General features: G+C 41.5%; 1 protein-coding gene across 3 annotated transcripts in view; it reads right to left on the reverse strand.

The window, feature by feature from the left end:
• Positions 1-25,331, reverse strand: part of DMD (dystrophin) — a 3,762,639-nt gene that overhangs the window by 2,508,082 nt on the left and 1,229,226 nt on the right. For all 3 annotated transcript variants that reach the window (XM_077296691.1, XM_077296689.1, XM_077296690.1), the window contains exon 16: positions 20,594-20,773. In XM_077296691.1, the coding sequence (XP_077152806.1) occupies positions 20,594-20,773 (180 nt within the window). The remainder of the gene's footprint in view (positions 1-20,593; positions 20,774-25,331) is intronic.

Below are 25,331 nucleotides of genomic sequence, written 5' to 3' on the forward strand. Positions count from 1 at the left end.
AGAAGCTGCTGGGGAAATGCAGGGTTACATGGTGTCTATTGAGATGAATGACCATCAATCAGAGCTGAAAGCCCTAGTACAGAGTAACTTTCTGCTCTGACTCAAATAGGGAAACCTGAATGGGGTCCCTCTGTATTATGTCTATATTTCTTAGTAGAATATATGGGTAGGAGTTGTCCTAAGTAGACAGCCCCTTTCCTTGTTAAAGGCTGCTTAGTGATTATAGGTTTTAGGAAAATAGGCCTTAACTGGCTTAATTGCACTAAAGAAAAAGAAACGGGTTGAGCAGGTATTAATTTTATATTCAATATGCCTCTATTTTGTTTTGCTGTTTTTGTCTTCATTTAACAGCTTCTTACATGAAAAGTAGGTAGATGTTTTTATGTATTTTCCATAATGAATAAGTACATGAAGCTCTCAGGTGAATTTATGAATCATTTTATTTATGGTTTGGCAGTTGGCAGTTTCCCTCCGCTAGTATTGTAGGTGGGACTGGTTTATGATCCTAGAATGGTATCCATATGTCTCATTCTGATGATGGCAGGTCGATGGTACCTCAATGACATATAACTGTGAAATGATGAGTACAATTTCATGCTTAAATGTGCTCAGCTGGAAATCTGAAAACATTTTAAGTGGTTTGATATTTTACAGCTGAACAAAATGAAATACCTCATTTTTTAGCTCTCCTAATAGCAACATTTAATATCACTTGTTCTAAACATCTGTAATGTCACCTGAATCCCAGAAGTACAGAAAATCTCCATAGCAAGTTACGTTATAGCAAATGTGAGAAACACAGTAGCAGTAAAATTGATGCATGACACATTCAGTTAAAATAGTAATTGTGTTTATATTGTAGTTCAGCCGCATTTAATACTAGATGTTATTGTGAATCTCAAATAAGAGCTAGGATATAAATATACTGTACCTATGTAGTAAGAGGTAGGTAAAGAAAACGTGGGAATAAAAGATAAAATATATCACATATATATTGCTGTCAATCATCTACTATAAAAGTCTAGCTGAGAATGAGTTTATTCAGGTATAAGACTCTGAAATCAGCTATAAAATCTCACTATACTACCCAGTTTATCACTGCCGAGGAGTCCTGCACAGCAGAAAAAGTAATCTTGCTAAAACAAAGACCTGCAAAAAAAGTAAATGTGTTGTGCTAGTGCAGATTTATCACATTGGCCAGTGTTATTTAAATAATATGTAAAGATACATAAAATAAGTATTACTTTAATAAATTAAGCAATTTATTAATTATTTAATTACAAAGTACAGCTGCTTTCTGTGTGAGTCAAATAGTTGTGCAAGAGAATATCACTACAATAAAATAAAATGGCCTCTCCGACAATAACTTCAGCCAGGGAGAAAAAATTTCCTGCATCCAGCATTTGTTTGACCCACATAAAATTTTGTAACTATTATTGCTTTTCAGATTGGGTCTAATATAGAACTTTGTAAAGGTAAAGTATAAAAATCCAAAAGCATTCAAGTATCTTATTGATATATTCCCAAGGTTGAGTGAAGCAAATATAAACAAAAGAGTCTTCATCAGATTCATAAAATTCTTCAAAATGAGTTTGTCCATTGGTTGCAGGGCAAGAAAGAGGCTGCATTATCAGCATTTGCATTAGTGGTAATTAATTTTTTGGGAAACTCAAGATCAGATAGCCATAATGAGTTGGTGGAAAATCTCCTTAAAACATATAAGTATCTTAGCTGTAACATGTCCTTAACAATTCTTACATTTGCAGCTAGACTTTTTTCCACCAAACTGCTGAACAGTTACAGACGAGCAAGGTGAGAAATTTCTCCAAGAAAATGTGGCTATGGGGAAAAAATATCAAGAAAAATTAAACTCATCAATGCTTGCAGATTACTGTTGAAAATTGTACAGTGGCAAGTAAATGTCTGGGCAAAATTACTGTTATTCTGAAAAATGAAATGATCTTTAACCCCTTTCTGACCTCGGATGGGATAGTACGTCCGAGGTCAGAAGCCCCGCTTTGATGCGGGCTCCGGCGGTGAGCCCGCATCAAAGCTGGGACATGTCAGCTGTTTTGAACAGCTGACATGTGCCCATAATAGTCACGGGCAGAATCGCGATCTATTAACTAGTTAAATGCCGCTGTCAAACACAGACAGCGGCATTTAACTACCGCTTCCGGGGTGGCGCTACAGGCGCTACAGGCGGCCGGAAATGATCGCATCGCCGACCCCCGTCACATGATCGGAGGTTGGCGATGCTTCAGAATAGTAACCATAGAGGTCCTTGAGACCGCTATGGCTACTGATCCCAGGCAGTGAACCTCAGATCGCTGCTATGTAGCAGAGCCAATCGTACTGTGCCTGCTTCTAGCCTCCCATGGAGGCTATTGAAGCATGGCAAAAGTTTTTAAAAAAAGTAAAATAAATGTGAAAAAATAAAAAAATATAAAAGTTTAAATCACCCCCCTTTTGCCCCAATCAAAATAAATCAATTAATCATTAACCTGATCGCTAAACGGCGTATCGAGAAAAAAATTTGAAACGCCAGAATTACTTTTTTTGGTCGCCGCGACATTGCATTAAAATGCAATAACAGGCGATCAAAAGAACGTATCTGCACCGAAATGGAATCATTAAAAACGCCAGCTCAGCACGCAAAAAATAAGCCCTCAACCGACCCCAGATCATGAAAAATGGAGACGCTACGGGTATCGGAAAATGGTGCAATTTTTTTTTTTTTAGCAAAGTTTGGAATTTTTTTTCACCACTTAGATAAAAAATAACCTAGCCATGTTAGGTGTCTATGAACTCGTACTGACCTGGGGAATCATAATGGCAGGTCAGTTTTAGCATTTAGTGAACCTAGCAAAAAAAACAAACAAAAAACAAGTGTGGGACTGCACTTTTTTTGCAATTTCACTGAACTTGGAATTTTTTTCCCGTTTTCTAGTACACGACATGGTAAAAGCAATGATGTCGTTCAAAAGTACAACTCGTCCCGCAAAAAATAAGCCCTCACATGGCCAAATTGATGGAAAAAAAAAGTTATGGCTCTGGGAAGGAGGGGAGTGAAAAACGAAAACGGAAAAACGGAAAATCCCAAGGTCATGAAGGGGTTAAAGGGCCTAAAGTTAAAGATGACACAGTTCCTTTGTATTTTAAGGGGAAAAAATATAAATTGTCATTTTTTTACATTTTAAAAATTGCAAAAAGGAAAATGGGTTAATGCAAAAGTTTGGGCACCCTTTAAGATTTGTGTGCTCAGATAACTTTGACCAAGGTTTCAGACCTTAATTAGCCTGTTAGGGTTATGGCTTGTCACTATCATTAGGAAAGGCTAGGTTATGTAAATTTCCCAGCATCATCTAACCTTATGCCAGAAAACAGCAGCCGTGGGTTCTCCTAAACTGCAGCCTAGCACTTTGAAAATGAAAATGGATGAGGCCTAAAAAGCAGGAGAAGGCTATAAGAAGATGGGAAAATATTTTCAAGTTGCCCTTTCCTCAGTTCAAAATGTCATTAAGAAATGGCAGTTAACAGTAACAGTGGAGGTCAAGATAAGGGCAAAATTTCAGTGAGAGTTGCTCATAGGATTGCTAGAGAGGAAAATCAGAACTCCCCTTGACTGCAAAAGACCTTCAGAAAGATTTAACAGACTCTGGAGTTGTGGTACTTTGTTTTTATATTCAGAAACACCTGCATGAATATGACAGTAGGCTGTAGAGGAAAAAGATGTGGCACTCACCAAGTTGTGTGCATTAAAGTCCTTTTATTTTCCCATTGCTTGGGCTGAGGACAAAACTTCACGGGCGGCAGGTTCAAATGGGGGGGTGCAAGGAGATGTTTTTGTCTCCTTGCACCCCCGTTTGTACCTGCCGCCCATGAAGTTTTGTCCTCAGCCCAAGCAATTTGAAAATAAAAGGACTTTAATGCACACAACTTGGTGAGTGCCACATCTTTTTCCTCTACAACCTACTGTCATATATTGCTTGTTTTTGTTCAGCACCACGATGTGAAGAGAGGCCTCCACCAAAGAGCTAGGTCTGAAAAGGTTTCTTGCCTTCATGATAGAAGTGATCCATCAACTGCCGATATTACTAGTGCCGTTCTACTTTTTTCTGTTGAATTTACCTGCATGAATATGGCCTTCATAGAATAGTCATCAGAAGAAAACCTTTCCTGCATCCTCACCATAAAATTCAGCATCAGAAGTACGCAAAAAAACATCTAAACAAGCATGATGCATTTTGGAAACAAGTCCTGTAGACTGATCAGTTCAAAATATAACTTTTTGGCCACAATTTTCAAATGTATGTGTAGAGAAAAAAGGGGATAGAATTTCAGGAAAAGAACATCTTGCCAACCATTAAGGTAGCACATATCATAACCGCACATCAAAATACACAATAAACTACCTCAAAAGGCACAAAATGAAGGATTTGAAATGGCCCTCTCTGTCCCCTGATCTGAACATCATTGAAAACTGTGGCTGTGTCTCAAAATATCAATGCATTCAAGACGACCCAGGATTCTCACAGAACTGGAAGCATTTTCCTAGGAAAAACGGATGAAAATCCCTCAAACAAGAATCAAAAGGTTGGCTAGAAAATGCTTTTACAAGCTGTGATACTTTCAAAAGGGGGTGCTAACTATGCAGGGGGTTTAAACGTTTGCACAGGCTCATTTTCCATTATGTAATTTTTAACCCCTTCATGACCCAGCCTATTTTGACCTTAATGACCTGGCCATTTTTTGCAATTCTGACCAGAGTTCCTTTATGAGGTAATAACTCAGCAACGCTTCAACGGATTCTAGCGATTCTTGAAATTTTTTTTCGTGACATATTGAGCTTGATGTTAGTGGTAAATTTAGGTCTATAATTTTTGCGTTTATTTGTGAAAAAATTGGAAATTTGGCAACAATTTTGAAAATGTCACTATTTTCAAATTTTGAATTTTTATTCTGTTAAACCAGAGAGTTATGTGACAAAAACAGTTAATAAATAACATTTCCCACATGTTTACTCTACATCAGCAACATTTTGGGAAAAAAAATGTTGTTAGGAAGTTATAAGGGTTCAAAGTTTATCAGCAATTTCTTATTTTTCCAGCAAAATTTACAAAACCATTTTTTTTAGTGACCACATCACATTTGAAGTCCCTTTGAGGGGCCTATATGACAGAAAACACCCAAGAGTGACACCATTCCAAAAACTGCACCCCTCAAGCTACTCAAAACTACATTTAAGAAGATTATTAACCCTGCAGGTGCTTCACAGGAACTAAAGCAACTTGGAAGGAAAAAAATGGACATTTTAATTTTTCCAACAAAAATGTTCTTTTAGCCTCAATTTTTTAATATTCACATGGGCAACAGGATAAAATAGATACTTACATTTGTTGAGCAATTTCTTCTGAGTACATCGATATCTCATATGTAGTCATAAACCACTGTTTGGGCGCAAGGCATGGCTCAGAAGGGAAGGAGCACTATTTGACTCTTTGAATGGAAAATTAGCTTCAATCATTAGCGGACACCATGTCACGTATGGAGAGCCCCATGTTTGCTAAAACATTGGAGCTCCCCCACAAGTGACCCCATTTTGGGAACTAAACCCCCAAGGAACTTATCTACATGCATAGTGAGCACTTTGAACCCCCAGGTGCTTCACAAATTGATCCATAAAAATGAAAAAGTATTTTTGTCCACAATAATATTTTTTAGCCTCAATTTTTCCATTTTCACGTAAGCAACAGAATAAAATGAATGCAACATTTTTGGGGCAATTTCTCCTGAGTACACAGATACCTCATATGTGGGGGTAAATCACTGTTTGGGTGCACAGCAAGGCTCGGAATGGAAGGAGCACCATTTTACTTTTGGAATGGAAATTTAGCTTGAATCGTTAGCGGATACCATATTGCTTACGGAGAGCCCCTGTGTGCCTAAACATTGGAGCTCCCCACAAGTGACCCCATTTTGGAAACTAGACCCCCCAAGAAACTTATCTAGATGTGTGGTGACAACTTTGAACCCCCAGGTGTTTCATTAAATTTTATAGCACCCGGGCATGAAAATGAAAACAAACATATTTTTTCCACAAACATGATATTTTAGTCCACAAATTTTTATTTTCCCAATGGTAACAGGAGAATTTTGACCCCAAAATTTGTTGGACAATTTGTTCTGAGTACTCTGATACCCCATATGTGAGAGGAAACTACTGTATGGGCACACGTCGAAGGGAGGTAGTGACGTTTTGGAATGCAGACTTTGATGGAATGGTCCGCGGGCATCATGTCACATTTGGAGATCCTGTGATGCACCTAAACAGTGGAAACCCAGCACAAGTGACTGCATTTTGAAAACTAGACCCCCCAAGGAACTTATCTACACATGTGGTGAGAATTTTGAACCCCCAGGTGTTTCACTAAAGTTTATAGCGCCCGGGCGTGAAAATAAAAAAAAAATCATATTTTTTCAACAAACATGATTTTTTAGTCCCCAATTTTTTTCCCAAAGGGTAACAGGAGAAATTGGACCCCAAAAGTTGTCTTTCAATTTGTCCTGAGTACACTGATACCCGATATGTGGGAGAAAACTACTGTATGGGCACACGTTGGGACTTGGAAGGGAAGTAGTAACATTTTGGAATGCAGACTTTGATGGAATGGTCTGCGGGCATCATGTCGCGTTTGGAGAGCCCCTGATGTGCCTAAACAGTGGAAACCCCCCAATTCTAACTCCAACCCTAACCCCAACACACCCCTAACCCCTATCCCCAACCATAAACCTAACCCTAACACACCCCTAACCCTAATCCCAACCCTAACCACAAACCTAACCCTAACACACCCCTAAACCTAATCCCAACCCTAACCCTAATCCCAACCCTAACCCTAACTTTATCCCCAAACTACTAAACTGGGGTGGAGGGGGTCATTACTGGGGCAGGGGAGCCATCACCGGGGCAGGGGGCGATCACCGGTGTAGAGCGTGATCGAGGGTGATCGCCAGGGCAGGGTGCGATCACCAGAGCAGGGGGTGATCAGGGACCATTAGCAGGGTAGGGGGCGATGGCCAGGGCAGGGGTGATCAGGGGGCCATCAGCTGGGCAAGGGACGATCACTGGGGCAGGGGACGATTGCCTGGGCAGGGGGGCCATCAGCAGGGGTATCAGGGGGTAGGGGATGATTGGGGTGATCACTGGGGCAGGGGGTGATCACCGGGGGCAGGATGAGGCTGTCAGGCATGGGGGGCAGGAGCAGGCTGAGGAGATGCAGCAGATGGAGGCGGAGCTGGCAGCAGCAGCGGGGGGCAGGGGGTAATCACCAGGGCAGGGGGGAGGGAGCGGACTTCAGGGGTGAAATCGGATGGCGGGGGAGCGGAGGTCAGCAGAAGGGAGCACCTGATGGCGGCGGCAGCAGCGGCAGCGGCAGTGATCGCCGTCAGTCAGTGGCAGGGCAACATCCACTCATGTCGCTTTTCAGCTTCCAGGGACTGGATGAAGCTGGAGAGCGACACAGCCATACTTTACTCAGCCCCTTCACATCTGAATGGAGAGCTAGCGTCACACCTAAATATGCTGATGTGTATAAAGAAGAAAATGACAGGCACAGTACTGTTCTCATGTAAGCCAAGACAGTACAAAAATATAGTGCCATTGTTTGTGACAAGTGGGCAGGGTTGCCAACCGTCCAGAAATTCCAGGACAGTCTGTAAAAGTAAAGCAATATTTTCACTGTCTGCTAAAAAAACAAGGCGCTTGAGATTATTTTGAAGCAGAGGAAACTTATACAGACTATTTTGCCTGTAATTATCAATATTTTACAGTTTACAGGGAGTGCAGCTGATGTCTTCTTATCAGATTTATGGGCTGTAGATATATATCATCTGTAATCGAAATTAAAGTTAAGTTGGCAATGTATTCATGAGGTGAGTGCTTTCTCACCTCTTCCTGTTGCTTTCAACCATGACTGACAGGCTGCTGAGTGTAAATACATAGGCTGCAATAGCTTCCTCTCTATATTCTATAGTTCCTAAAACATACTTATTTTGATAGACAACAATGTGGTCAAATTGGTTTTATTAAGAAAAAAATATATGTAGAACATGGGTGTAAGTGACTGGGCACAGTAAGATTTTTTTCCACATAATTTAACTACTCCTACACAGCTTAGTATAACACAGCACAACTTTACTGCCTCAAATAAAGCAATAAAATGAGCGTAAAATGATGTATACTTAAATGTGAGTGACAGCGACCAAAGTAACACGTCAGTGAATGGAAAACAAACATTTTGTAAGAAATTGCTTTTTCGAAAACGAAAACCTGCGGTGACATGCAGGATAGAACAGATTACTGCACACTCTCATAAATACATTATTCAGAAAGGGAAATATGAGAGCCATGGTAAGCATTTTCTAAAGCTATTACCATGTAAGGAGATTCCCAGACATGATTCGACAGTCTCCCTTTCCTGCTTTCATTGTATTAAAAGGATAAACCAAACAATATATCCATATAGAGTGAATGACAATATTATGATAGGCTCAAATGTATTAGCGTCTTAGAATTATTACAAACAATATCCATGTGTTTTCAGTTTGGTATTTCCAGGTCTACAGAACATTTTTTTGTGTTATATGATTTAAAAAAAAATCTAAAAAAAATCTACAGTGGTCAACGCACAAATGTGTCCTCATTAACAACGAGAGGTGGATTTTAGGGAACAGGGTTGAATAGATAGAGCTAGACCACAACACTGTTTTTTTCTAGTCAGCTGCTATCTACTTAATTGAATTATTGAATTGAATTAGCTTTCTATTTCTCAGGCTCATCATCAGGAGATGACACTTTAAAGGGAATCTGTCAGCAGAATTTTATTACCTCATCTGAGAGCAGCATAACACAGGAAAAGAGAGTCTGAGTGCAACGATGTATCACTTAGTTTATTGGGTGCAGCAGCTGTGACACAATCAAAGTTTTTAAATGAGGCACGAGGAAGCTAACCCCACCTACATTAGGCTCTCTTTCTACATAGTCTATTCACAGTGAGTTGCTTATCACAGGGGGGTGGGGCAGACCAGAGCTCACATGGCTAGCTAGTCACAGCAGTGATAAGGTCCTAGTGATAAAACCTTTATTGTATATAAAAAACAGTACACAGCTTGATAAGTGACACATCCTTGAATTCAGTGATTTAATCCCTACCTCATGCTGTCCTCAGATTACATAGTAATAACCTACTGACAAATTCCCTTTAAGTCCCTATACTGACAATACTGACAATCTCGGGTCAGTGCTTATAGCTTTATCAGAAATGTTACTCCTGTTAAGAACTGGAGTAACATTTCTGGTAATAAAAACACCACCTATATTGCTGTATTTGATGGATGGGCATAGCCACACTTTGACCTGTCCCATTATAGCAGAGCTGAGCAAAACTGGCCTGTAAAACAAAAAAAAATTACTAAGCTTCGTGCAATTGTGCAACTTTTCAAAGTGTTTGCGTCAATGTTCTAACGTATACACTTTGATGAACCAGGGACAAAGTTTTTAGTACATTTTTTTGAGCCAAAATAGACCACATTTTCTACTGAATCAATTGGGGCCTAACATTTACTGTCACTACATAAAAACAAAGTTAAAAACCTATCAGAAAAAATAACATTAAAAGAATCTGTGTGTACCAAACTTTTCATCGAAATTTTCTTTGGTTAAAAAATTTGGATAAAAAATGTCACTTGTAAATCCAAGTATATGCTAAACTATAATTTGAAATTAGTGTTAATGAAAGTGGGTTTTGATTGTCCCTACTTAAAGCATAAACCATTTGCAAACATGCTCACACATTAGTAGTTGCCCACAGTATTTGTGCACATTATGTTTTTTTTTGGTATTGTACATATATACATTTATTTTCTTCTAGGGTGATCTTTCTGACCATTACTATGGTTCTTTTGAGTTGTGAATGTTAGGGGTCGAGTTCCCGCCTCTGCACAGGGGGAATCTCAAACCATCTCCGCTGCAGTCTCCCATTCTTCTCCAGCCGCAGTGGAGCCTGCTCAGAGGAGACGTCGGTCCCAGCGTCTGGCTCAGCCTGAAAGGGTGCAGATGGTTACTGCTGCCTTTCCAGGCTCAGCCATTGTAGCCAGTACTGGTCAGCGGCGAGCAGAGGTCTCTGGGACTAAGTCCTGCTTTTCCCCTTCTGAGCATGCCCAGGGTAAGTCCTCTCATTGGAGGTTGAGGGTCACATGCTCAGGTACTACAGCAGCTCCCATTGGTCCTCTAGGAAGGTCCTGGAGTGGCTCAGGTACTGTAGCAGCTCCCATTGGTCCTCTAGGAAGGTCCTGTAGTTGCTGCAGCTATAAAAGGTTTGCATGGCCGCACGGCCATGCGCTAGTATCAACTACATTGTGTGTTCTACGCCAGTGTGGTCATGTGTATGTGGTTTTAGGGCCCGGCTGAAATAAGCCCCTAGAATACCAGCACCTCCGGTGAGGAATTTTGCGTGTGCTAGTCTGACTGCATGACTACTGTTCGCTCTATTTGGTAGCTGTGTTCCTCTGTGAGGTTAACAGGGACAGCGTTCTCTTGTCTTAAGTGACTGTGAAGTAAGAGAGTTCACTTATACAGCCATATAGCACCATAAGTTACTAGCAGCGGGTTTTACTCCTGCACTTTGGACCCCGGGTTGGGAACACACCTATTACTCTTTAAATATATATTTGGTGCGTTCCGCCAAACCCTAACAGTGTGTATGCCCCCGAACCTGCTAGCCTCCATCCATACAGTAGCTTACTGTTCTCTTTGTAGAATAGTCATTACATAGCCATATCATTGGCAATTGGCTCCATACATTTGGGAAGTGGTGCTACAGTTACAGATGTCAAACTGGGCTCACATCACAGCCCATTTATTGAAATGTTTGGATTTGGCCTGCAAATCAGTTTGTTTTGTCTACTATGTAAAAAGTGAGTACATATACAATAGACACAAATGTGTGATTTAGGCCACAGATTGTGCTTATGTGTGTTTATAGTAACCGAGCAGTATGATATTATTCTATTTTAGTATGATAACGGTTTGTTAGTAGTACTATTCCGATAGCGTGCTATTTTGATGCTGTAATGATTTTTCCAGCACTCCTGGGGCAACACTTGAGATAGCTCAATGTGGCTGCTCAACTGAAATAAAAAAGTTGATCTCTGATACAGAAATTAACATTCGCTTTGTTCGCTTGTTATCTGTGAATATATTGTAAACCCACATTAAACACAGTTGAGTCAGAACTCCATGTAGCATTAAAGCTGCAGATAATAGTATTTATTTATGCTCTGATAGCACCTTTCAGAAAACCACTTTCTTCCTCATCTGATCTTTAGTTAAATATCTCTACATGAAGGAATACGCTAGCTGAGCATTAGCTCTCATGCTATGTTAAATAGCAGCACAAAATAGAAAATACAAGTTTTCAGTATATATTAAGCAATATCCATTGTGGCTGCTACAATCTTTCAATTAATATTATATGAATACGATATCATAATTCGCAGGAACCTCCACTGGTAAGTACAGTATAAACTTCTGTTGACAAACCTGTATCAGCTTTGTAGAAAAGGATGCAGTCATTTTTCTATACTTCATTAATGAGTTACTTGTGTGCTATTACAAGGGTTTCAATCTTTTCTCAAGGCCTCTGTTTTATGAAGGATAAATGGGATTTTTCATTTTTTTTTAACCCCTTCCCGACCCATGACGCCTATGCGGCGTCATGGAATGATCGCATCCCTGCAGATCGGGTGAAAGGGTTAATTCCTATTTTACCCGATCTGCAGGGAGAGGGGGAGTTGTACTTCAGCCTAGGGGGGGTGGCTTTGCCCCCACGTGGCTACGATCGCTCTGATTGGCTGTTGAAAGTGCAACAGCCAATCAGAGCAATTTGCAATATTTCACCTATGAAAATGGTGAAATATTGCAATCCAGCCATGGCCGATGCTGCAATAGCATCTGCCATGGCTGGAAATCATGTACTGGCCCCCCCCACCGCCCCCGATCTCCTCCCCAGTCGTCCGTTCTGTCAGGTACCCCCCTCCGTCCCCCTGTTCGCTCCCCCGTGCTCCTGTCCGCTCCCCCGTGCTCCTGTCCGCTCCCCCCGTCCTCCGATCCCCCCCCCTGTGCTCCGATCCACCCCTCCACCACCCCCTCATACTTACCGATCCTCCCGGTGTCCGGCCGTCTCCTCGCTGGGCGCCGCCATCTTGGAAAATGGCGGGCGCATGCTCAGTACGCCCGCCGAATCTGCAGGCTGGCAGATTCGTTACAGGTACATTTTGATCGCTGTGGTAGGTTCTACCACAGCGATCAAAATAAAAAAATAATAAATAAACCCCCCCCCTTTATCACCCCCATAGGTAGGGACAATAATAAAATAAAGAAAATATTTTTTTTTCTTTTACCACTAGGGTTAGGGTTAGAACTAGGGGTAGGGTTAGGGGTAGGGTTAGGGTTACGGGTAGGGTTAGGGTTAGGGTTATGGCATGTGCACACAGAGCGGATCGGCCGCGGATCCGCAGCGGATCGGCCGCGGATCGGCCGCGGATCCGCAGCGGATCGGCCGCGGATCGCAGCGGATCCGCAGCGGATCGGCCGCGGATCCGCAGCGGATCGGCCGCGGATCTGCAGCGGATCGGCCACGGATCCGCAGTGGATCCGCAGCGGATTGGCCGCGGATCTGCAGCGGATTGGCAGCGGATCGGCCGCGGATCCGCAGCGGATCGGCCGCGGATCCGCAGCGGATCGGCAGCGGATCCGCAGCGGATTGGCCGCGGATCTGCAGCGGATCGGCCGCGGATCCGCAGCGGATCCGCAGCGGATTGGCCGCGGATCTGCAGCGGATCCGCAGCGGATTGGCCGCGGATCTGCAGCGGATTGGCAGCGGATTGGCCGCGGATCCGCAGCGGATTGGCCGCGGATCTGCAGCGGATCCGCAGCGGATTGGCCGCGGATCCGCAGCGGATTGGCAGCGGATTGGCCGTGGATCCGCAGCGGATTGGCAGCGGATTGGCCGCGGATCCGCAGCGGATTGGCCGCTGCGAATTCGAAGCAGTTTTCCATCAGGTTTACAGTACCATGTACACCTAAGGAAAACCAAATCTGCTGTGCCCATGGTGCGGAAAATTCCGTGCAGAAACGCTGCATTGTATTTTCCGCAGCATGTCAATTCTTTGTGCGGATTCCGCAGCGGTTTACACCTGTTCCTCAATAGGAATCCGCAGGTGAAATCCGCACAAAAAAACACTGGAAATCTGCTGTAAATCCGCAGGCAAAACGCAGTGCCTTTTACCTGCAGATTTTTCAAAAATCGTGCGGAAAAATCTTACACGAATCCGCAACGTGGGCACATACCCTTAGGGTTAGGGTTGGAATTAGGGCTAGGGTTGGAAATAGGGTTAAGAATAGGCTTGTGGTTAGGGTTACGGATAGGGTTAGGGGTGTGTTGGGGTTACAGTTGTGGTTAGGGTTGGGATTAGGGTTACGGTTGGGATTAGGGTTAGGATTAGGGTTGGAATTAGGGTTACGGTTGTGTTGCGGTTAGGGTTGTGGTTAGGGGTGTGTTGGGGTTAGGGTTGTGATTAGGGTTATGGCTACAGTTGGGATTAGGATTAGGGGTGTGTTGGGGTAAGTGTTGAAGTTAGAATTGAGGGGTTTCCACTGTTTTAGGCACATCAGGGGTCTCCAAACGCAACATGGCGCCACCATTGATTCCAGCCAATCTTGCGTTCAAAAAGTCAAATGGTGCTCCCGCCCTTCCAAGCCCCGACGTGCGCCCAAACAGTGGTTTACCCCCACATTTGGGGTACCAGCGTACTCAGGACAAACTGGGCAACAACTGTTGTGGTCCAATTTCCCCTGTTACCCTTGCAAAAATAAAAAATTACTTGCTAAAACATAATTTTTGAGGAAAGAACAATTATTTTTTATTTTCACGGCTCTGCGTTATAAACTTCTGTGAAGCACTTGGGGGTTGAAAGTGCTCACCACACATCTAGATAAGTTCCTTCGGGGGTCTAGTTTCCAAAATGGGGTCACTTGTGGGGTGTTTCTACTGTTTAGGCACATCAGGGGCTCTGCAAATGCAATGTGACGCCCGCAGACCATTCCATCAAAGTCTGCATTTCAAATGTCACTACTTCCCTTCCGAGCCCTGACGTGTGCCCAAACAGTGGTTTACCCCCACATATGGGGTATCAGCGTACTCACAACAAACTCCCTTTTGGGAGCAGCATTTTTCGGCCTTCTGTACATTGTCCTTTTCTTTCGGTAGGGTAGTTATCCTCGTTAGATTCGGACGTATGCCCAGCTATCCCCATAGCTTTGATGTCTCAGATGGATTTATTCCTTGGATTGCCTATTTCCACAAACTTCAAACCATGCCCATTCGAATCTGGGCATTTACATATGAGATCTGCCAAATGGGCGTGTATGTTATGTATGTGGTACCAGACTGCCTGTGAAATGAGTGACATGATATAGCGTGAGCATATTTGTCGAGGTGTTGGGAATTTGGCCAGAGTTGCAGTATACATGGCCTGTTATTACCCTTGCACTAATTGATGTGCGAGTATGTGGTGTTTTTGTTATATTGCGCATGCGAGGTTGCTGTTTCTATGGCAACTTGGAGGTGTGCGTCACGGCCTCTGACATTTGTGCGCAGATGCACAGCTATTGCTGTGCAATCTGTGCACATTATGTTTGTGTGGAGGGCCCCCACGGCAACCCGGTGAAGCGCAACATTAAAATAGATTAGATTCCGTGGTAATAACTCCCTGTGTTTACAACACAGACCCCATGTGATCTTCGGACCAATCAGATTCGCTCTTGCTGAATGGATTCTGATACAGGGGAGCTGATTGGCTATTGCTCCTGTGTGTATCTGCAGGGGGAGTGTGCGCAGGTCCGGAACTAATCACCAGACACTCCACACTAAGAGAGGAGAGAATTGAAACATCGTCAGCGGCTTAACAGGTGATACTAATCAGCTTCTATTTTTGTTTGCACATAAAAGGCAGGTCAGGGGGATCTGCTTCATTACCTTCCCCTGACGAAGACGCTCTAGCAGCGTCGATACGCGTGGGGCCTTTGTCCCCCTTCCCCCCCCCCCCTTTTTCTATGTTGCCTTGGATCCGGTCCTGGACTTTTTCATCTACCCCAGCCGCACTTAGGTATATATACCTCCACTAGCCTGTTGTGTTCCTGCCCCATAGGCATTTCTTGGACTTAGATACACTATCATCTTTGGTGGCAGGACACTTCACATAAAGCTTGGTAATGTATGACTTGGGGTGTTAGACCTAGGACAGGCTGTGGCTACACCGGGTATTAACCTGGTAAATGGTATTGTGTTTTTACCACAGGCCTGTAACAGGACTGGGAGGTAGGGCTATTGTTTAGGGTTCTATTAATATATTTGTTTGTGTAGGGGCATTATGCCAATTGGCTATATCAGAAATTAAATTTATATACCTGTATTGTCTCTTATTTGCCCATTTGTATGTTATGCTCTCTATGGTATTTGCATATGCACATTTTTGCATTTATAGGCCCTTGATTGTACATGTGGGGGGTTGAGGGTAGGTCTGTCCGGTTTTTAGATGTTTTTAAATGTATGTTCCTTCCTGCTTTGCCTTTATGTGTAGTGAGGTGTTATTCTATAATAAAATGAAATTTATCATATCAGGTTGATCCCACTGTGTGCATATTCTTTTTCTTTTTGCTGAGCTCACAACAAACTGGGCAACAAATATTGGGGTCCAAATTCTCCTGTTACCCTTGTGAAAATAAAAAATTGCTTGCTAAAACATCTTTTTTGAGGAAAGAAAAATGATTTTTTATTTTCACGGCTCTGCGTTGTAAACTTCTGTGAAGCACTTGGGGGTTGAACGTGCTCACCACACATCTAGATAAGTTCCTTGGGGGGTCTAGTTTCCAAAATGGGGTCACTTGTGGGGGGTTTCTACTGTTTAGGCATATCAGGGGCTCTGCAAACGTAACATGATGCCCGCAGACCATTCCATCAAAGTCTGCATTCCAAAACGTCACTACTTCCCTTCCGAGCCCCGGCATGTACCCAAACAGTGGTTTACCCCCACATATGGGGTATCAGCGTACTCAGGAGAAACTGGACAACAACTTTTGGGGTCCAATTTCTCCTGTTACTCTTGCAAAAATAAAAAATTCTGGGCTAAAAAAATATTTTTGAGGAAAGGAAACACATTTATTATTTTCACGGCTCTGCGTTATAAACTTCTGTGAAGCACTTGGGGGTTCAAAGTGCTCACCACACATCTAGATAAGTTCCCTTGGGGGTCTAGTTTCCAAAATGGAGTCACTTGTGGGGAGTTCCTACTGTTTAGGCACATCAGGGGCTCTGCAAACGCAACCTGATGCCCGCAGAGCATTCCATCAAAGTCTGCATTTCAAAACGTCACTACTTCCCTTCCGAACCCCGACGTGTGCCAAAACAGTGGTTTACCCCCACATATGGGGTATCAGCGTACTCAGGAGAAACTGGACAACAACTTTTGGGGTCCAATTTCTCCTGTTACTCTTGCAAAAATAAAAAAATTCTGGGCTAAAAAAATATTTTTGAGGAAAGGAAACACATTTTTTATTTTCACGGCTCTGCGTTATAAACTTCTGTGAAGCACTTGGGGGTTCAAAGTGCTCACTACACATCTAGATAAGTTCCCTTGGGGGTCTAGTTTCCAAAATGGAGTCAATTGTGGGGAGTTCCTACTGTTTAGGCACATCAGGGGCTCTGCAAACGCAACCTGACGCCCGCAGAGCATTCCATCAAAGTCTGCATTTCAAAACGTCACTACTTCCCTTCCGAACCCCGACGTGTGCCAAAACAGTGGTTTACCCCCACATATTGGGTATCATCGTACTCAGGAGAAACTGGAAAACAACTTTTGGGGTCCAATTTCTCCTATTACCCTTGGGAAAATAAAAAATTGTGGGCTAAAAAATCATTTTTGAGAAAAGAAAAATTATTTTTTATTTTCATGGCTCTGCGTTATAAACTTCTGTGAAGCACTTGGGGGTTCAAAGTGCTCACCACACATCTAGATTAGTTCCTTGGGAGGTCTAGTTTCCAAAATGGGGCCACTTGTGCGGGAGCTCCAATGTTTAGGCACACAGGGGCTCTCCAAACGCGACATGGTGTCCGCTAATGATTGGAGCTAATTTTCCATTCAAAAAGCCAAATGGCGTGCCTTCCCTTCCGAGCCCTGCCGTGCGCCCAAACAGTGGTTTACCCCCACATATGGGGTATCATCGTACTCAGGACAAACTGGACAACAACATTTGGGGTCCAATTTCTCCTATTACCCTTGGGAAAATAAAAAATTCTGGGCTAAAAATCATTTTTGAGGAAAGAAAAATTATTTTTTTATTTTCACGGCTCTGCGTTCTAAACTTCTGTGAAGCACCTGGGGGTTATAAGTGTTTACTATGCATCTAGATAAGTTCCTTGGGGGGTCTAGTTTCCAAAATGGGGTCACTTGTAGGGGAGCTCCAATGTTTAGGCACACAGGGGCTCTCCAAACGCGACATGGTGTCCGCTAACGATTGGAGCTAATTTTCCATTCAAAAAGTCAAATGGCACGCCTCCCCTTCCGAGCCTTGCCGTGCACCCAAACAGTGGTTTACCCCCACATATGAGGTATCGGCATACTCAGGAGAAATTGCCCAACAAATTTTAGGATCCATTTTATCCTGTTGCCCATGTGAAAATGAAAGAATTGAGGCTAAAAGAAATTTTGTGTGAAAAAAAAGTACTTTTTCATTTTTGCGGATCAATTTGTGAAGCACCTGGGGGTTTAAATTGCTCACTATGCCTCTAGATGAGTTCCATGGGGGGTCTACTTTCCAAAATGGGGTCACTTGTGGAGGAGCTCCAATGTTTAGGCACACAGGGGCTTTCCAAACGCGACATGGTGTCCGCTAACGATGGAGATAATTTTTCATTCAAAAAGTCAAATGGCGCTCCTTCCCTTCCGAGCCTTACCATGTGCCCAAACAGTGGTTTACCCCCACATGTGAGGTATTGGTGTACTCAGGAGAAATTGCCCAACAAAATTTAGGATCCATTTTATCCTGTTGCCCATGTGAAAATGAAAAAATTGAGGCTAAAATAATTTTTTCATGAAAAAAAAGTACTTTTTCATTTTTACGGATCAATTTGTGAAGCACCTGGGGGTTTAAAGTGCTCACTATGCTTCTAGATAAGTTCCTTGGGGGGTCTAGTTTCCAAAATGGGGTCACTTGTGGGGGAGCTCCAATGTTTAGGCACACGGGGGCTCTCCAAACGCGACATGGTGTCCGCTAAAGATTGGAGCCAATTTTTCATTGAAAAAGTCAAATGGCGCTCCTTCCCTTCCGAGCCCTGCCGTGCGCCCAAACAGTGGTTTACCCCCACATATGAGGTATCAGCGTACTCAGGACAAATTGGACAACAACGTCCGTGGTCCAGTTTCTCCTTTTACCCTTGGGAAAATAAAAATTTTTTTGCTAAAATATCATTTTTGTGACTAAAAAGTTAAATGTTCATTTTTTACTTCCATGTTGCTTCTGCTGCTGTGAAACACCTGAAGGGTTAATAAACTTCTTGAATGTGGTTTTGAGCACCTTGAGGGGTGCAGTTTTTAGAATGGTGTCACTTTTGGGTATTTTCTGCCATATAGAACCCTCAAACTGACTTCAAATGTGAGGTGATCCCTAAAAAAAATGGTTTTGTAAATTTTGTTGTAAAAATGAGAAATCACTGGTCAAATTTTAACCCTTATAACTTCCTAGCAAAAAAAAAAATTTGTTTCCAAAATTGTGCTGATGTAAAGTAGACATGTGGGAAACGTTATTTATTAACTATTTTGTGTCACATAACTCTCTGGTTTAACAGAATAAAAATTCAAAATGTGAAAATTGCGAAATTTTCAAAATTTTTGCCAAATTTCCCTTTTTTTCACAAATAAACTCAGAAATTATCTACCTAAATTTACCACTAACATGAAGCCCAATATGTCACGAAAAAACAATCTCAGAATCGCTAGGATCCGTTGAAGCGTTCCTGAGTTACCTCATAAAGGGACACTGGTCAGAATTGCAAAAAACGGCAAGGTCATGAAGGGGTTAAATAAAATCAGCAAAAATATAACCTCATCTTTGTATATCTTCCACTAATATGGGCACCATTGCATGCAGCATTTGACCACAGATAATTATCTTGCTGGATGTCACTGTTGGCTTGCACTCTACACATGCATTCATTCATTACATATGGATAGAATGATTGCAGATATACTCTGTTATTTATATTTAGCCTTGCATTAGATCTGTTTCCAACAGAACATTACCATTTCAGAGCAACTGATGACAAAGGAGGTACTTCAGATCATCATAGGGATAGAATATGAACAACACTTTGCTAGGCTATGGTTATCCACTATAAGGATATTTGAAAGGTTGTCATGGCATGAAATATTGATGACCTATCTTTGGCATAGGTGATCATTGTAGGTTCAGTAGGAGTCCAACAGTTGGATTTCCAAATGATCATCTGTTGGTTCTGATATTAGCTGGATATAAATGATGAATGGATTGGAGGTGTCAGCAACTACCACTGCACATTGAGAAGAGCTGTGCTATTCAGCTTTGTTCAATGTTATATCTGGCATTGCGTCAACTAATAACAAAAGATTATTGGGGTGCTGAGTTTCACACCCCACCAATCTACTGGAATATTGATGGCCTGGACAACCCCGTCAAAAGCTGGTAAAATATGCTTGTCCGTGACTTCTCCAAAACTGAAATATCCGATTAGTATCTTCGGCAGTACAAATCCAAAGCTGACCCTCATATTTTGGCTGCAAATGAGGAGTTGATATGCAGATTACAGTTCTAGGACTCTTCAGGAGAAATAGTCCTAATTAAAAGGACAAATTTGCTTCAAGCAATCTCTCTAACTTTTCCAAGTGGGATCTGCTGGAATAAGCAGCATGCTACCTATTCTTGCTGATTTTTTATCAATTGAAATACTTTCCAATTAGTGATGAACGAGTATGCTCATTACTGAAGTTTCTCCGAGCATGCTCAGGTGGTCTCAAACAGGCAATCCCCACATGTATTCAAGCTGTCTAGCAGCCACAAATCATGCAGCTGTGTCAACATAAACTAAATCTCCGAGCATGCTAAAATACTCGGAGGCCACCTGAGCATGCTCGGAGAAACTCGAGTAACGACCATACTTGCTCATCACTATTTCCAATGCCTGCAAACTTTGAAAGGCATGAGGTGTAGATTTCATGCTGATTTTCAAGTTTAATGCATTCCAAAATCTGCCAAAAGTAATCTCGATGTCAAATATCAGTAACCTGAAAATGGTGCTATTGTTTAAATAAATGAAAACAAGTAACTGAGAAAAATATTGTAAACCTGTCAACAGGTCAATACATAAAGAAATTGAACAAAAATGGAGTGAACCTGTTTCTTACAAGCCATTTAAATTAAATATGAATAAAAGATACAAACCTGCTTGGTACTGTTCTCCAGCTTCTGCATCAGATTATCCCATCTCTTACCAAAGTCATCTAACCTTGCATCATTTTTCTGAGACACTGCTGTATTTTTCAGGGTGGAAAGGAGATCCTGACTTAGAGAGTACAGTGTTTCCATTGTCTTCTTTTTAATTTCTCGTTCTCCTTTCAGCATCTATAGAATAAATTGTATTATTAAATGCAAAAATAAACATTGGAAATAATTTTGTTTTTCATTTTTAAAAGACAATTGGATCTATTTTCTTATAATTCTGCATAATGAAAGACAAACAAAAAACTGTTGTATTATAAGCGGTATTTCTGATTAGAACTATGTTTATGAATAGATTTTGCAGCAACCAGTGGATTTGAAATAACCCAGTAGCCTCTACTTTTCGTCCCATAGGGGCCAGCTTGTATGATACATTTATTTTCAATAGTTAGCTTTTATGACCTTGATACCTATTGTGTAGCTGAGCTTCTTCTACTGCAGGAACCAAATAATAGATAACTGAAAAAAACAGACTGTACAGTACTTGCTGGAGTAGCTAACGTAGGAAAAAGAAAAAATCAAACCAACAATAAATAAACAAGAAAATAATTGAAAATGTTCAGGCAGGGGTGACCATATTTATCACGTACATCCTTACTGTAATTTAAAGGGAACCTGTTACCTTAAAAATGCAGTCAAATCTGAAGGAAACATATTATAGAGTAGGAGGAGCTGAGTAGATTAATATTTAGTTTTGTGACAAAAGACTCATTATAGCTTGTGTTTTAGTAATTTTAGCCTTTTTCCTTACTTTCAGTCCAGTAAGCGGTCTTATCAGTGACTGAGAGCTTACAGTGCACATGTAAAGATCACTGTCAGTCACTGATAACACACACTGGACCGAAAGCAAGGCAAGAGCAGAGGTATAAATGACTACACTCATGTTAAAATTCATCTTTTGTCGCAAAGCTATATATCAATTTACTCAGCTCCCCCTGCAATATAACATGGTCCCAGAACATTAGACTGCATTTTCTTGTTGGCATACTTCCGTTAAGTATGCAGTAAAAATTCTATATGTTTCTGTGAAAATAAAAACATTGAAAAGTGATTCAACCTTGAAAATCATATTATCAAGGATGTATTATCTTCATCTAGGTTTTTCTGAAACCAACATCACTTAAAAATACCAAAAGAGAGAAAAACTGGCGGAAGCAGAGTCACAGTATTAAAATCTAACAAATTTTATTTGGTCTTAATCAAAACAACAATAAATATAAATATCAAATAAGTAATGAGATACCGTCCTCTTTGGAATACATATACAATCTAAGACCACAGGTGCATAATCATGCTCAGCAACCTCATGTAATTTGTTCACAAATGCACTTAATATAAGCAATAAATAAGTATACAAAAATTCCTATTAGTAGGTAGACCCAAGTTTTTAGTTATATGTCACTCAATAGTTGGGATACCAACCCATACCATAGTATATCTGGATCATTACCAAAAAAGAGTATATGCATAGAATAAAGTGCCAAGTGTCTATATGAATCTCTTAATATTTGTGCCAATAGTTAGTTATAGTACTATTGTGTATAAAGGGCTGGTGATCACACCATGCCTCATATTGAATTCACAGTATCAGCATAAGAGTAGGGTGCTATACATGACCTGCACGTGTTGTCCAGAAGGCCCCAACACGCGTTTCGCGTCTTGCTTCTTCCGGGGGAATGTATGAGTGGTGATCAGTAGTGGGGCTTTTTAAACCCCTGTCACTAATTGGCAATAGCGGTGTTTGTAATGGCGCTCCCGTCGCCGTATGGCCCCACAGCGCACGCTCAGATCGGCGTCCCATGTCACTGTTCCACTTCCCCGTCTGACGCGTCAAGGCAGGGGGCGGAGTCAGTGACGTACCAGGACACGTTTCCATAGCGACGCGGCGAGGCAGCGGCGACGGAGCGCACACACTGCTGTGTGTGAGGGGAGTAAGTTATTCTGCTGGAGATTGGGAGGTGAGACTATAACTTCACCAGCAGTTTCCATAAACATTGACCCAATCGGACTGTGGTGACGAGGGGGATGTCTCTTTAGTGTGCTGAGGGCGGGGGCACACGCGTCACTGGAAGGTTTCCATAGCAGCGTTCTAAACCAATGTGCAGGGAACCTCCTTCCCATATAATATGTGCAAAGGAAGAAAACTAACTACTATAATGTCAAATAATACTAGGGATAAAAGGAGTATATATTATACTAGATAATACTAGGGATAAAAGGAGTGTATATTATACTAATTTTAAGTGTAAGGGAGGTCTACATAGGTAATGGAGCCCGAACTATATCTATCATGTGATAGAATGAAGCAACATCACTTAAAGAGCACTTTTCAGTTTAGATTTACAGTGCAATCTTATAGTGGCACATTATAGAGCAGGAAGAGCTGAGCAGATTAATACAGTGCCTTGCGAAAGTATTCAGCTCCCTGGAACTTTTCAACCTTTTTTCACATATCATGCTTCAAACATAAAGATACCAAATGTAATTTTTTGTTGAAGAATCAACAACAAGTGGAACACAATTGTAAAGTTGAAGGAAATGTATTGGTTACTTAAAATTTTGGTGGAAATTCCAAAACTGAGAAGTGGGGCGTGCAATATTATTCAGCCCCTCTAACTTAATACTTTGTTGAACCACCTTTTGCTGTGATTACAGCTGCAAGTAGCTTGGGGTATGCCTCTATCAGTTTTCTACATCGAGAGACTGAAATTCTTGCCCATTCTTCCTTGGCAAACAGCTCGATCTCAGTGAGGTTTGATGGAGATCATTTGTGAACAGCAGTTTTCAGCTCTTTCCACAGATTCTCGATTGAATTGAGATCTGGACTTTGACTTGGCCATTCTAACACCTGGGTATGTTTATGTGTGAACCATTCCATTATAGATTTTGCTTTATGTTTGGGATCATTGTCTGGTTGGAAGACAAATCTCCGTCCCAGTCTCAGGTCTTTTGCAGACTCCAACAGGTTTTCTTCAAGAATAGTCCTGTATTTGGCTCCATCCATCTTCCCATCAATTTTAACCATCTTTCCTGTCCCTGCTGAAGAAAAGCAGGCCCAAACCATGATGTTGCCACCACCATGTTTGACAGTGGGGATGGTATGTTCAGGGTAATGAGCTGTGTTGCCTTTACACCAAACATATCGTTTGGCATTGTTGCCAAAATGTTCGATTTTGGTTTCATCTGACCAGAGCATCTTTTTCCACATGTTTGGTGTGTCTCCCAGGTGGCTTGTTGCAAACTTTAAACAATATTTTTTATGGATATCTTTGAGAAATAGCTTTCTTCTTGCCACTCTTCCATAATGGCCAGATTTGTGCAGTGAATGACTGATTGTTGTCCTATGGACAGACTGTCCCACCTCAGCTGTAGATCTCTGCAGTTCATCCAGAGTGACCATGGGCCTCTTGGCTGCATTTCTGATCAGTCTTCTCCTTGTTTGATATGAAAGTTTAGAGGGACGGCCGGATCTTGGTAGATTTGCAGTGGTATGATACTCCTTAAATTTCAATATGATCCCTTGCACAGTGATCCTTAGGATGTTTAAAGTTTTGGAAATCATTGTGTATCCAAATCAGGCTTTAAACTTCTCCACAACAGTATCACAGACTTGCCTGTTGTGTTTCTTGGTCTTCATGATTCTCTCTCTGCTTCAAACAGAACCCTGAGACTATCACAGAGCAGGTGCATTTATACGGAGACTTGATTACACACAGGCGGATCATATTTATCATCATTAGGCATTTAGGACAACATTGGATCATTCAGAGATCCACACTGAACTTCTGGAGTGAGTTTGCTGCACTGAAAGTAAAGGGGCAGAATAATATTGCACGCCCCACTTTTCAGTTTTTGAATTTCCACCAAAATTTTAAATAACCAATAAATTTCGTTCAACTTCACAATTGTGTTCCACTTGTTCTTGATTCTTCACCAAAAACTTACATAGTTATACTGAATCTTTTTCAGCAAACTGCAGTATATATCAATCAGGTTATCTTCTCCTGCCCTATAAAATGCTGCAGGCAGATTGCATGACATTTCCAAGTGTTTTAATTTAAGATGGATTTACACTGAAGAATTATCACGAACGAGTTTTCTCAAATCCTCAATTCATGATAATCTTTCAGTGCAAACATCCTACTAATCACACAATACACAAAGAAAATAAATGATCATTTGTCAGGTGAAATGATCTTTCATGCAGCACAATATATCACCATTCTTGCCAACGCTTCTGCCTTGTGTAAACTGGACTTGTGCTGTAAAGAACAATGGCAGCCAATGTGCATTGAAAGATTTAATACAGATCATTCAGGGTGCATCATTAAGCAGGCTATTAAATGATTGCCGATGTAATTATGTATAGGTGTGAGCCCACCTTTACATTCTACCTTTCTGCTTCCTCTAGTCCCTTTAAATCTTTATCTGTGAAGGGGATTAATGGTGCTACATCAGAATAACAATTTTTAGCACGAAACATCAAGAAACAAATCAATACAAACAACTAGACCTTAAAATGACATGATGTTAAAAGTTAAAGATTTGCTTTGAAGACCTTTTGCTGTTTTTAGAGCTGTGAAGGCATCACTTAAGACTGCAAAGAAAATGTTTGTCTTTGGCTGGAAACTACTTTTGTAAGCTAATTAGCATTTACTGAAATATCAAAATGTGACAATTT

This window comes from Ranitomeya variabilis, chromosome 3 (assembly GCF_051348905.1).
Source record: "Ranitomeya variabilis isolate aRanVar5 chromosome 3, aRanVar5.hap1, whole genome shotgun sequence".
NCBI classification, from domain to species: Eukaryota; Metazoa; Chordata; class Amphibia; order Anura; family Dendrobatidae; genus Ranitomeya; species Ranitomeya variabilis.